We start from the raw sequence: 9716 nt of genomic DNA on the forward strand, positions 1-9716 counted from the left end.
GTGGCCTCTGACTGGCTAGCAGGTTTCAGGAGCGTGATTTCCCCCCTACTAGGGCCTTACTCAAGTGGGAGGCCCGCGCTATCCAGATAAATGCCGAATTACCTGATAATTCAATCAGGGCTCCAAAGAGAAGCAACATGGGGCTCCTATCTGTTCTCAACCACTGGGCAAGGCTCTCATCACACTCATTAAATTCTACCCATTAATACTTCCTCCCAACTGCAGGAGCTTCAAGTCCATAGCAAAATACAATACTGCCATCCCACAGTGCCACCAAAACAGAAGAAAGGTATTCTCTTAAAATCTTACAGAAATTTTGCCATAATGAAGGCTCATTTTTAAAATCTTACCTTTCGGCCTACATAGATAGGGAGCCCAACCATCATAACTGGAACAGCAATGCCAGCAATCAACGTAATTCCAATTGGAGCACCAACCAACATGCCCACTTGCCAGAGAATTTTCTTCTTCCGGCTCCAGGGTTTCTTGCCCCAGAAGGTGCAGCCAGAGGGACTGTAAACATAAGAAAACAAATACAGTGAATGTTGGATCATGCCCCTTTGGGAACAAAAGCTTGAGACTTCCACAAGTCACGAATGCAGGAAGTAGGTATATTAGCTAAGCCATTTAAAAGAAAATGAAGTGGTACACAAACTACAATGGTATTGAAGTTTATCATCTGAAATTGCACCTTGGGGCTCATTAGCATGTTGCCAAGCAGCTGCAGATGCCAAACAAGTCCGCAAGGTGGTTGGGACTTACCTCTTTGGCAGCAGCCTCACACAGACATAGTTATCCCGAGTACCACAGGTTTGGTGTTCGCTGCATTAGGGGCAGCTCAATGTCAGGAAAGGGCTTCAAACAGGTATTTGCACATTTTGCATAGGCAAAGGGCAAAATGTCTGTTTCAGAGACATGGGATGGCCACCCTTACAGTTGCGCACCACACTGAAGCACATGTTGCGTGCAGCCCCATGTTCTCCAGGAGTGCATGGTTGTTCCGTAGTTCAGGGCCCGACAAATGCTGCAAAATTACTTCTCTCAAGAGCATTATAATTGCTTCCATTGTGTGGCTTCTTACTTGCAATATGATTGAGCATGGGGTTTATTGTGGCATTCAGAACATTTCCCTCTGCAAACTACAAGATGGACAGAGAATGGCAAATAATATAGAAACTATGGCTTAGTTGGTGTTTGCTATGATCTAGGCTAAAGGTGATTTAATTGTGAATCATCTTAAGCCAAATCTTGGAATCCTCAAACCTTCTCATTTACCTCATATTTTACACATTTCCTTGTGCAGGTTGGATTTTCCTTCTCCTCCTCAGAGCCACTTGCTAAACAGACATCCTGGTATCTGCACAGCAAGGCACCATGATGGCCACTGGATGGCAGAAAATATGTTGATATTACTAAAATTTACTTCAGCTAAGTCACCCAAATTAATTTGTGTCTAGTTTTCATCAGGAGGTGAATATTATTATTTGCCTCAATGGAAACATCAGTGAATGACGGTTTAATAGCTACTCTACTCTGAATTTAAAAAGCTCGGTGACTTTAGACAAGTTATTCTCCGTTTGAAATTGTTATATATTTTTTCTCTGGACAGGAAACAAAAGTGCTAATTGATGCTAACCTGAGCCCTGGTCTAGTTTTTTTTGTATAAGCAAATTTATTTAAATGTTAAAACGGGTGGCACAGTGGTTAGGACTGCTGCCTCACAGCGCCAAAGAGCCGGGTTCGATTCCAACCTTGGGCGACTGTCTGTGTGGAGTCTGCACGTTCTCTCAGTGTCTGCGTGGGTTTCCTCTGGGCACTCCTGTTTTCTCCCACAGTCCAAAGATGTGTCAGGTAGGTGGACTGGCTATGCCAAATTGCCCCTTGGTGTCCAAAGGTGTGTAGGTTAGATGGATTAGCCATGGCATATGCACAGGGTTACAAGGAGAGGGGTGGGCTAAGATACTCTCTTGGAGAGTCGGTGCAGACTCGATGGGCTGAATGACCTGCTTCTGCACTGTAGGGATTCTATGGTTCTATTTTTATAGATATGAAAAAATGGACTCAGGACAGAATATAAATTAAGGATGCCAAATAAAATTTAGGCTCGTTTTTTTTTCTTTTGAGTATGATCAAACTGTGGAGGCAACTGCCAGCAGTTTATTGAACACTGTTGCCTTTTATTTTAGAAGGCTAGACACATCCCTATTGGAAGAGGGTAGCGGTCTTTGTTATGGAATGTCAGAATAGAAACAAAGTTGGACTAAATGGATTTCTCATGTACAAAACATTGTCACTGTGACATAGCTTACTGCATTTATCAGAAACCCTGGATAATCAAAGAGAAGGATAGATTTCACTGAGAAATAACACTGAAAACAGTTGGTGCTTTTATAAGAAATTACAAAGCATTAGAAGATGTGAGGAAGTCCAATTGCAATGTTTAGATCACTTTTCAAAAAGCTTTTAGCCCAATGCTTCAGGGAGGCTCCAAACTATATGAGTAGATGGACAAATCTTGGAGAAAGAACTCCAGTCTTTGATAAAATCCAGTATCTGTTTTAGGATAGATGAGATTAACAAATCAGAAGTATGGTTATCTAACATCACCCGTCCCATTTGACGTCTACACATCAACACTGCAATGGATATTACCATAAAGGGAGAGAATGGGTGTGCCTGGTCTAAACATGTCTGAAAGAGTTCCAGCATTTCTTTTCACAGGCAATATTTTGTGGGCAGTCTAAGTTACATATTTTATGTGCCCGACCCATCAGCTTGAACAATGGGTTAAACTGATGGATGTCCTCAATTTTTTATGCTTTGCTCTGTTCACCCGGGGCTCTTGACTATAATTTGATTGAAGGATACAAGGAGTGTCTTTGCCAACTGTTGATTTATCTAGATTCAGACGGTTGCCAACTTATTTCTGGACACATCCTGCACCAAGAATGGCAGTTTGGTCCTTCACACTTTTATTCAAAAAATAGAAAAGACACATTGAAATAATCCTCCTTCCAAAATTCAAAATTTCTGGGCTTGAAACGAAAGGCTTCCTTTGGCTCACATGCAAGATTTGGACCAGACCGACAGGTGCATTTGAATTTTTTTTTGAAAAAGGGGAAATGCCTTCAAATTTGTCAGGTATAATTCCAGATTACGCCAAGATAGCATTTAGAATCATTGAAAAAAGTCACTCATGAAACATACATCTCTTTACCAAAGACATTTTGTCAATACAAACTGGTCAATATACACATTCGGATTCTTATAGTTCCACGTCATAAGATTGGCCTTATCAGCAACCTTGTAAATAGGATCCAAGCTAATGCCCATCATGCAAGCTTGATGTTGAAATAGGATGCATTAAAGACAGCCTGTGGAATCATGGCTACCCTGATCAAATTATTGTGTCTCGCTTATCATGTAGAACAGGCCTAACACCATCACTTTCAGCCCTAAAAAGCACCCAGTCTACCTTGGATTATCCTGAAAGGATAAAGGTATTTCAAAAGTTTGAGCAACAGATGCAGTAGCACCAGAATGGTATTCCCCACCAGCAGGAAGTTGTAGTCAAGTCAAAAAGACATTCTGCCGATCAAATGTGGTACATTAATTTCGGTGTCAGTGTGATGCTAGATATGTAGGACGTAGGTTCAAAAGACTGGCAGATCGTATCAAACAGCATGTCCCTTTTGCTGTTCACAATGAGCAAGGTACAGACTGTATCTACCCAACCAGCTCATGCTTGCAAAACTCAAAACAGTGTCCAACATTAGATGTGATTCTGTGACTGAACGACATTTGCTAAATAATCCTCAGTGTGCTAAAAATTACACTGGCAACAAATTTAAGACCATCAGTTAGATACTCAGTGTGGTGCATATAGAACATAGAACATAGAACATTACAGCGCAGAACAGGCCCTTCGGCCCACGATGTTGCACCGACCAGTTAAAAAAAAAACTGTGACCCTCCAACCTAAACCAATTTCTTTTCGTCCATGAACCTATCTACGGATCTCTTAAACGCCCCCAAACTAGGCGCATTTACTACTGATGCTGGCAGGGCATTCCAATCCCTCACCACCCTCTGGGTAAAGAACCTACCCCTGACATCGGTTCTATAACTACCCCCCCTCAATTTAAAGCCATGCCCCCTCGTGCTGGATTTCTCCATCAGAGGAAAAAGGCTATCACTATCCACCCTATCTAAACCTCTAATCATCTTATATGTTTCAATAAGATCCCCTCTTAGCCGCCGCCTTTCCAGCGAAAACAATCCCAAATCCCTCAGCCTCTCCTCATAGGATCTCCCCTCCATACCAGGCAACATCCTGGTAAACCTCCTCTGCACCCTCTCCAAAGCCTCCACATCCTTCCTGTAATGTGGGGACCAGAACTGCACACAGTACTCCAAGTGCGGCCGCACCAGAGTTGTGTACAGTTGCAACATAACGCTACGACTCCTAAATTCAATCCCCCTACCAATAAACGCCAAGACACCATATGCCTTCTTAACAACCTTATCTACTTGATTCCCAACTTTCAGGGATCTATGCACACATACACCTAGATCCCTCTGCTCCTCCACACTATTCATAGTCCTCCCGTTAGCCCTATACTCAACACATCTGTTATTCCTACCAAAGTGAATTACCTCACACTTCTCCGCATTAAACTCCATCCGCCACCTCTCGGCCCAACTTTGCAACCTGTCTAAGTCTTCCTGCAAACTACGACACCCTTCCTCACTGTCTACCACACCACCGACTTTGGTGTCATCAGCAAATTTGCTAATCCACCCAACTATACCCTCATCCAGATCATTAATAAATATTACAAACAGCAGTGGCCCCAAAACAGATCCCTGAGGTACACCACTTGTAACCGCACTCCATGATGAATATTTACTATCAACCACCACCCTCTGTTTCCTATCCGCTAGCCAATTCCTGATCCAATTTCCTAGATCACCCCCAATCCCATACATCTGCATTTTCTGCAGAAGCCTACCATGGTGAACCTTATCAAACGCCTTACTAAAATCCATATATACCACGTCCACTGCCTTGCCCCCATCCACCTCCTTGGTCACTTTCTCAAAAAACTCAATAAGGTTGGAAAGTACATGCATTAATATACAAAGCCCTGTTCTTTGCAGACTGAAAGAACATGTACATGCATTGTACCTGTTTCAGCTGAACAAAATAAATGATAACCAGTGGTTCATTTCTCAGGGTAATGCCTTGATCACAGTCAAGCTTCCTGGTTTGGATTTTCAAACAATGTTTGGGAGTTAACTATGTCATTCTGGTGCATTCTCCAATCACACCTCTATGCAAACAGAGTCCACTTGCCAACCAATCAGCACTCTCTTCTCATACAGTAGAAAGTTGTTGTTGCCACAGACATTAATATCCTTGTGATTGTCCTGATGAGTTCAGGACAAAAAGCTTTGACGAAATTTGTTTTTGCAGCGAAATTCAAGTTTTGTACTAGCAAATGACTATTGGCATAATGTTATTATAATTGGGTTGCAGAGACACAAGCTGCTATCAAACCTGGGCAGGTGTCAGATCTCTCAGTGGGAGAGCACTTTGGGGATAGTGATGATAATTCTATCTCCTTTACTCTTTCTCCATTGGAGAGAGATAGGATCAGTCAAGCTAGGAAAGTGTTTATTTGGAGTAAGGGCAATTATGAGGCTATTAGGCAGGAAATTAGAGGCATAAATTGGAAGGAGGTTTTCTCAGGGAAATGTAGAAGAAATGTGGTAAATTTTCAAGGAAAATTTGTCTGGCGCTCTGCACAGCAACGTTCCAATGAGACAGGGGAGTTATGGTAGGTCACAGGAACCATGGTGCACGCAAGCTGTAACGAATTTAGTCAAGGAGAAAAGAAAAGCCTACAAAAGGTTCAGGGAGCTAGGTAATGTTAGAAATCTAGAAGAGTATATGACTAGTAGGAAGGAACTTAAGAGGGAAATTAGAAAAGCAAGAAGGGGTCATGAGAAGGCCTTGGCAGACAGGATAAAGGAAAACTCCAAGGCATTCTACAAGTATGTTAAGAGCAAGAGGATAAGATGTGAAGGAGTAGGACCTATCAAATGTAACGGTGGCAAAGTCTGTATAGAACCGGTAGAAATGGCAGAGGTACTCAATGAATATTTTGCTTCAGTACTCACAGTGGAAAAGGATCTTGGTAGTTGCAGTGCAGACTTGCAGTGGACTGAGGAGATTGAGCATGTGGACATTAGGAAAGAGGATGTGTTGGAGCTTTTGAAAAGCATCAAGTTAGATAAATCACCGGGACCAGACGGGATGTACCCCAGGTTACTGTGGGAGGTGAGGGAAGAGATTGCTGAGCCTCTGGCGATGATCTTTGCGTCATCAATGGAGACAGAAGAGGTTCCGGAGGATTGCGGATGTGGTTCCGTTATTCAAGAAAGGGAGAAGAGATAGCCCAGGAAATTATAGACTGGTGAGTCTAACCTCAGTGGTTGGTAAGTTGATGGAGAAGATCCTGAGAGGCAGGATTTATGAACATCTGGAGAGGAATAGTATGATCAGAAATAGCCAGCACGGCTTTGTCCAAGGCAGATCATGCCTTACGAGCCTAATTGAATTTTTTGAAGATGTAACTAGACACATAGATGAGGGAAGAGTGGTAGATGTAGTTCATATGGATTTCAGCAAGGTGTTTGATAAGGTGCCCCATGCAAGGCTCATTGAGAAAGTGAAGGGGCATGGGATACAAGGGGACATTGCTTTGTGGATTCAGAACTGGCTTGCCCACAGAAGGCAAAGAGTGGTTGTAGATGGGTCTTTTTCAGCATAGAGGTCGGTCACCAGTGGAGTGCCCCAGGGATCTGTTCTGGGACCCTTGCTCTTTGTGATTTTTATAAATGACCTGGATGAGGAAGTGGAAGGATGGGTTGGCAAGTTTGCTGATGACACAAAGGTTGGCGGTGTTGTGGATAGTGTAGAGGGATGTCAGCAGCTGCAACGAGACATAGATAAGATGCAAGACCGGGCGGAGAAGTGGCAGATGGACTTCAACCCAGATAAGAGTGTGGTGGTTCATCTTGGCAGGTCGAATAGGATGAAAGAATATAATATTAAGGGTAAGACGCTTGGCAGTGTGGAAGATCAGAACGATCTTGGGGTCCGGGTTCATAGGATGCTCAAAGCAGCGTCGCAGGTGGAGGCTGTGGTTAAGAAGGCGTATGGAATACTGGCCTTCATCAATAGACGAATTGAGTTTAGAAATCGGGAGATAATGCTGCAGCTGTATAGGACCCTGGTCAGACCCCACCTGGAGTATTGTGCCCAGATCTGGTCACCTCATTACAGAAAGGATGTGGAAGCCATAGAAAGGGTGCAGAGGAGATTTACAAGGATGTTGCCTGGATTAGGTGGCATGCCTTGAGAGGATAGGTTGAGAGAGCTAGGTCTTTTCTCCTTGGAGAGGCAAAGGATGGGGGGTGATCTGATAGAGGTGTATAAGATGCTGAGGGGTATTGATAGAGTGGATTCTCAGAGGCTTTTACCCAGGGCTGAAATGGTTGCCACAAGAGGTCACAGGTTTAGGGTGCTGGGGAGTAGATACAGAGGAGATATTAGGGGTAAGTTTTTCACTCAGAGGGTGGTGGGTGCGTGGAATCGGCTGCCGGTAGTGGTGGTGAAGGCGGATTCAATCGGGTATTTTAAGTGACTTTTGGATAAGTTCATGGAAGTTAGTAAGATAGAGGGTTATAGGTAAACCTAATAGGTAGGGACATGTTCGGCACAACTTGTGGGCCGAAGGGCCTGTTTGTGCTGTAGCTTTTCTATGTTCTATGTTCTAAAGCTTCACATTTCTAACTGGCAAAATCGCTGGACGATGGGGTATGGGGTGTGTATGACTACAGCCAAACTATGGTCAGAAAAACTGCGTCTAACATGCTTGTTTAATTGTTCTGTTCACTGTGGTGCTTTTGGTGTCTGCTAAACACCTACAGAGGGTTAAAACTCACTCTTGTCAGTTGTCCAGCAACCAAACTACAACTATTCTCCTGGCAGGTAAATGAGGACTATTTGGGGTCAAGATGGTCCAACTAACAAACCTGCCAATGGAAACTTGAATTAACACACCATGGTAGACCAGATCGCCAGCTATTTGAACTTGTATTCCAGCAATGTTGACTGACAATTAACGGGTCACTGGTTAGCACTGCTGCCTCACAGCGCCAAAGACCCGGGTTTGATTCTGGCCTCAGGTGATTGTCCGTGTGGAGTTTGCACATTCTCCCCATGTTTGTGTGGGTTTCCTCCGGGTGCTCCAACTTCCTCCCACAGTTCATATATGTGGGGGTTAGGTTGATTGGCCATGCTAAATTGCCCCTAAGTGTCGGGGGATAAGCAAGGTAAATATATGGGGTTACGGGGATAGGGCCGAGGTGGGATTGTCGTCAGTGCAGGCTTGATGGGCCAAATGGCCTCCTTCTGCACTGTAGGGATTCTATGATTATTCCACTGATTTCTAGGTAACAGAGCCCTAAAGGGTAGGATGGTTCTATTCCACATGGATAAACTACAAAATTTTAATTAGTTATAAATCCGGCAGGTTCTTGCATACACTTGGGAGTCATGAATCACCTGTTAATCACTCCGTGCATCGGCGAATGAGAGCTGATCCCATGGAAACAGACTGAATGCACACATTCCAACAGATAAACAAAATATACCTTTATTGATTTAACTATGGCTGGCGAAAAGGGAGACAGAGAAAAAGAGAAAGGTGGGGGGAGGGGAGGAGGGAGAGAGCGAGCGAGCGGGGTGGACAAGGAGAGGGGGTGGACAAGGAGAGGGGGGGGGAGGGGAGAGAGGAGGTGGGGGGGGAGCGGAGGTGGTTGGGGAAGGAGGAGGTGGGGGAAAGAGGAGGTGGGGGAAAGAGGAGGTGGGGGAAAGAGGAGGTGGGGGAAAGAGGAGGTGGGGGAAAGAGGAGGTGGGGGAAAGAGGAGGTGGGGGAAAGAGGAGGTGGGGGAAAGAGGAGGTGGGGGAAAGAGGAGGTGGGGGAAAGAGGAGGTGGGGGAAAGAGGAGGTGGGGGAAAGAGGAGGTGGGGGAAAGAGGAGGTGGGGGAAAGAGGAGGTGGGGGAAAGAGGAGGTGGGGGAAAGAGGAGGTGGGGGAAAGAGGAGGTGGGGGAAAGAGGAGGTGGGGGAAAGAGGAGGTGGGGGAAAGAGGAGGTGGGGGAAAGAGGAGGTGGGGGAAAGAGGAGGTGGGGGAAAGAGGAGGGGGGGGAAAGAGGAGGGGGGGGAAAGAGGAGGGGGGGGAAAGAGGAGGGGGGGAAAGAGGAGGGGGGGAAAGAGGAGGGGGGGGAAAGAGGAGGGGGGGGAAAGAGGAGGGGGGGGGAAAGAGGAGGGGGGGGGGAAGAGGAGGGGGGGGAAAGAGGAGGGGGGGGAAAGAGGAGGGGGAAAGGGGGAAAGAGGAGGGGGGGGGAAAGAGGAGGGGGGGGGAAAGAGGAGGGGGGGGGAAAGAGGAGGGGGGGGAAAGAGGAGGGGGGGAAAGAGGGAGGGGGGGAAAGAGGAGGGGGGAAAGAGGAGGGGGGAAAGAGGAGGGGGGGAAAGAGGAGGGGGGAAAGAGGAGGGGGGGAAAGAGGAGGGGGGGAAAGAGGAGGGGGGGAAAGAGGAGGGGGGGAAAGAGGAGGGGGGGAAAGAGGAGGGGGGAAAGAGGAGGGG

The 9716-nt window shown here is 45.8% G+C and overlaps 1 protein-coding gene across 6 annotated transcripts in view; it reads right to left on the reverse strand.

Moving 5' to 3' along the window:
- Window positions 1-9716, reverse strand: part of LOC144493532 (E3 ubiquitin-protein ligase RNF19A) — a 103793-nt gene that overhangs the window by 16963 nt on the left and 77114 nt on the right. For all 6 annotated transcript variants that reach the window (XM_078212589.1, XM_078212586.1, XM_078212587.1 and 3 more), the window contains one exon: window positions 351-513. In XM_078212589.1, the coding sequence (XP_078068715.1) occupies window positions 351-513 (163 nt within the window). The remainder of the gene's footprint in view (window positions 1-350; window positions 514-9716) is intronic.

This window comes from Mustelus asterias, chromosome 5, assembly GCF_964213995.1.
Source record: "Mustelus asterias chromosome 5, sMusAst1.hap1.1, whole genome shotgun sequence".
Taxonomy (NCBI): domain Eukaryota; kingdom Metazoa; phylum Chordata; class Chondrichthyes; order Carcharhiniformes; family Triakidae; genus Mustelus; species Mustelus asterias.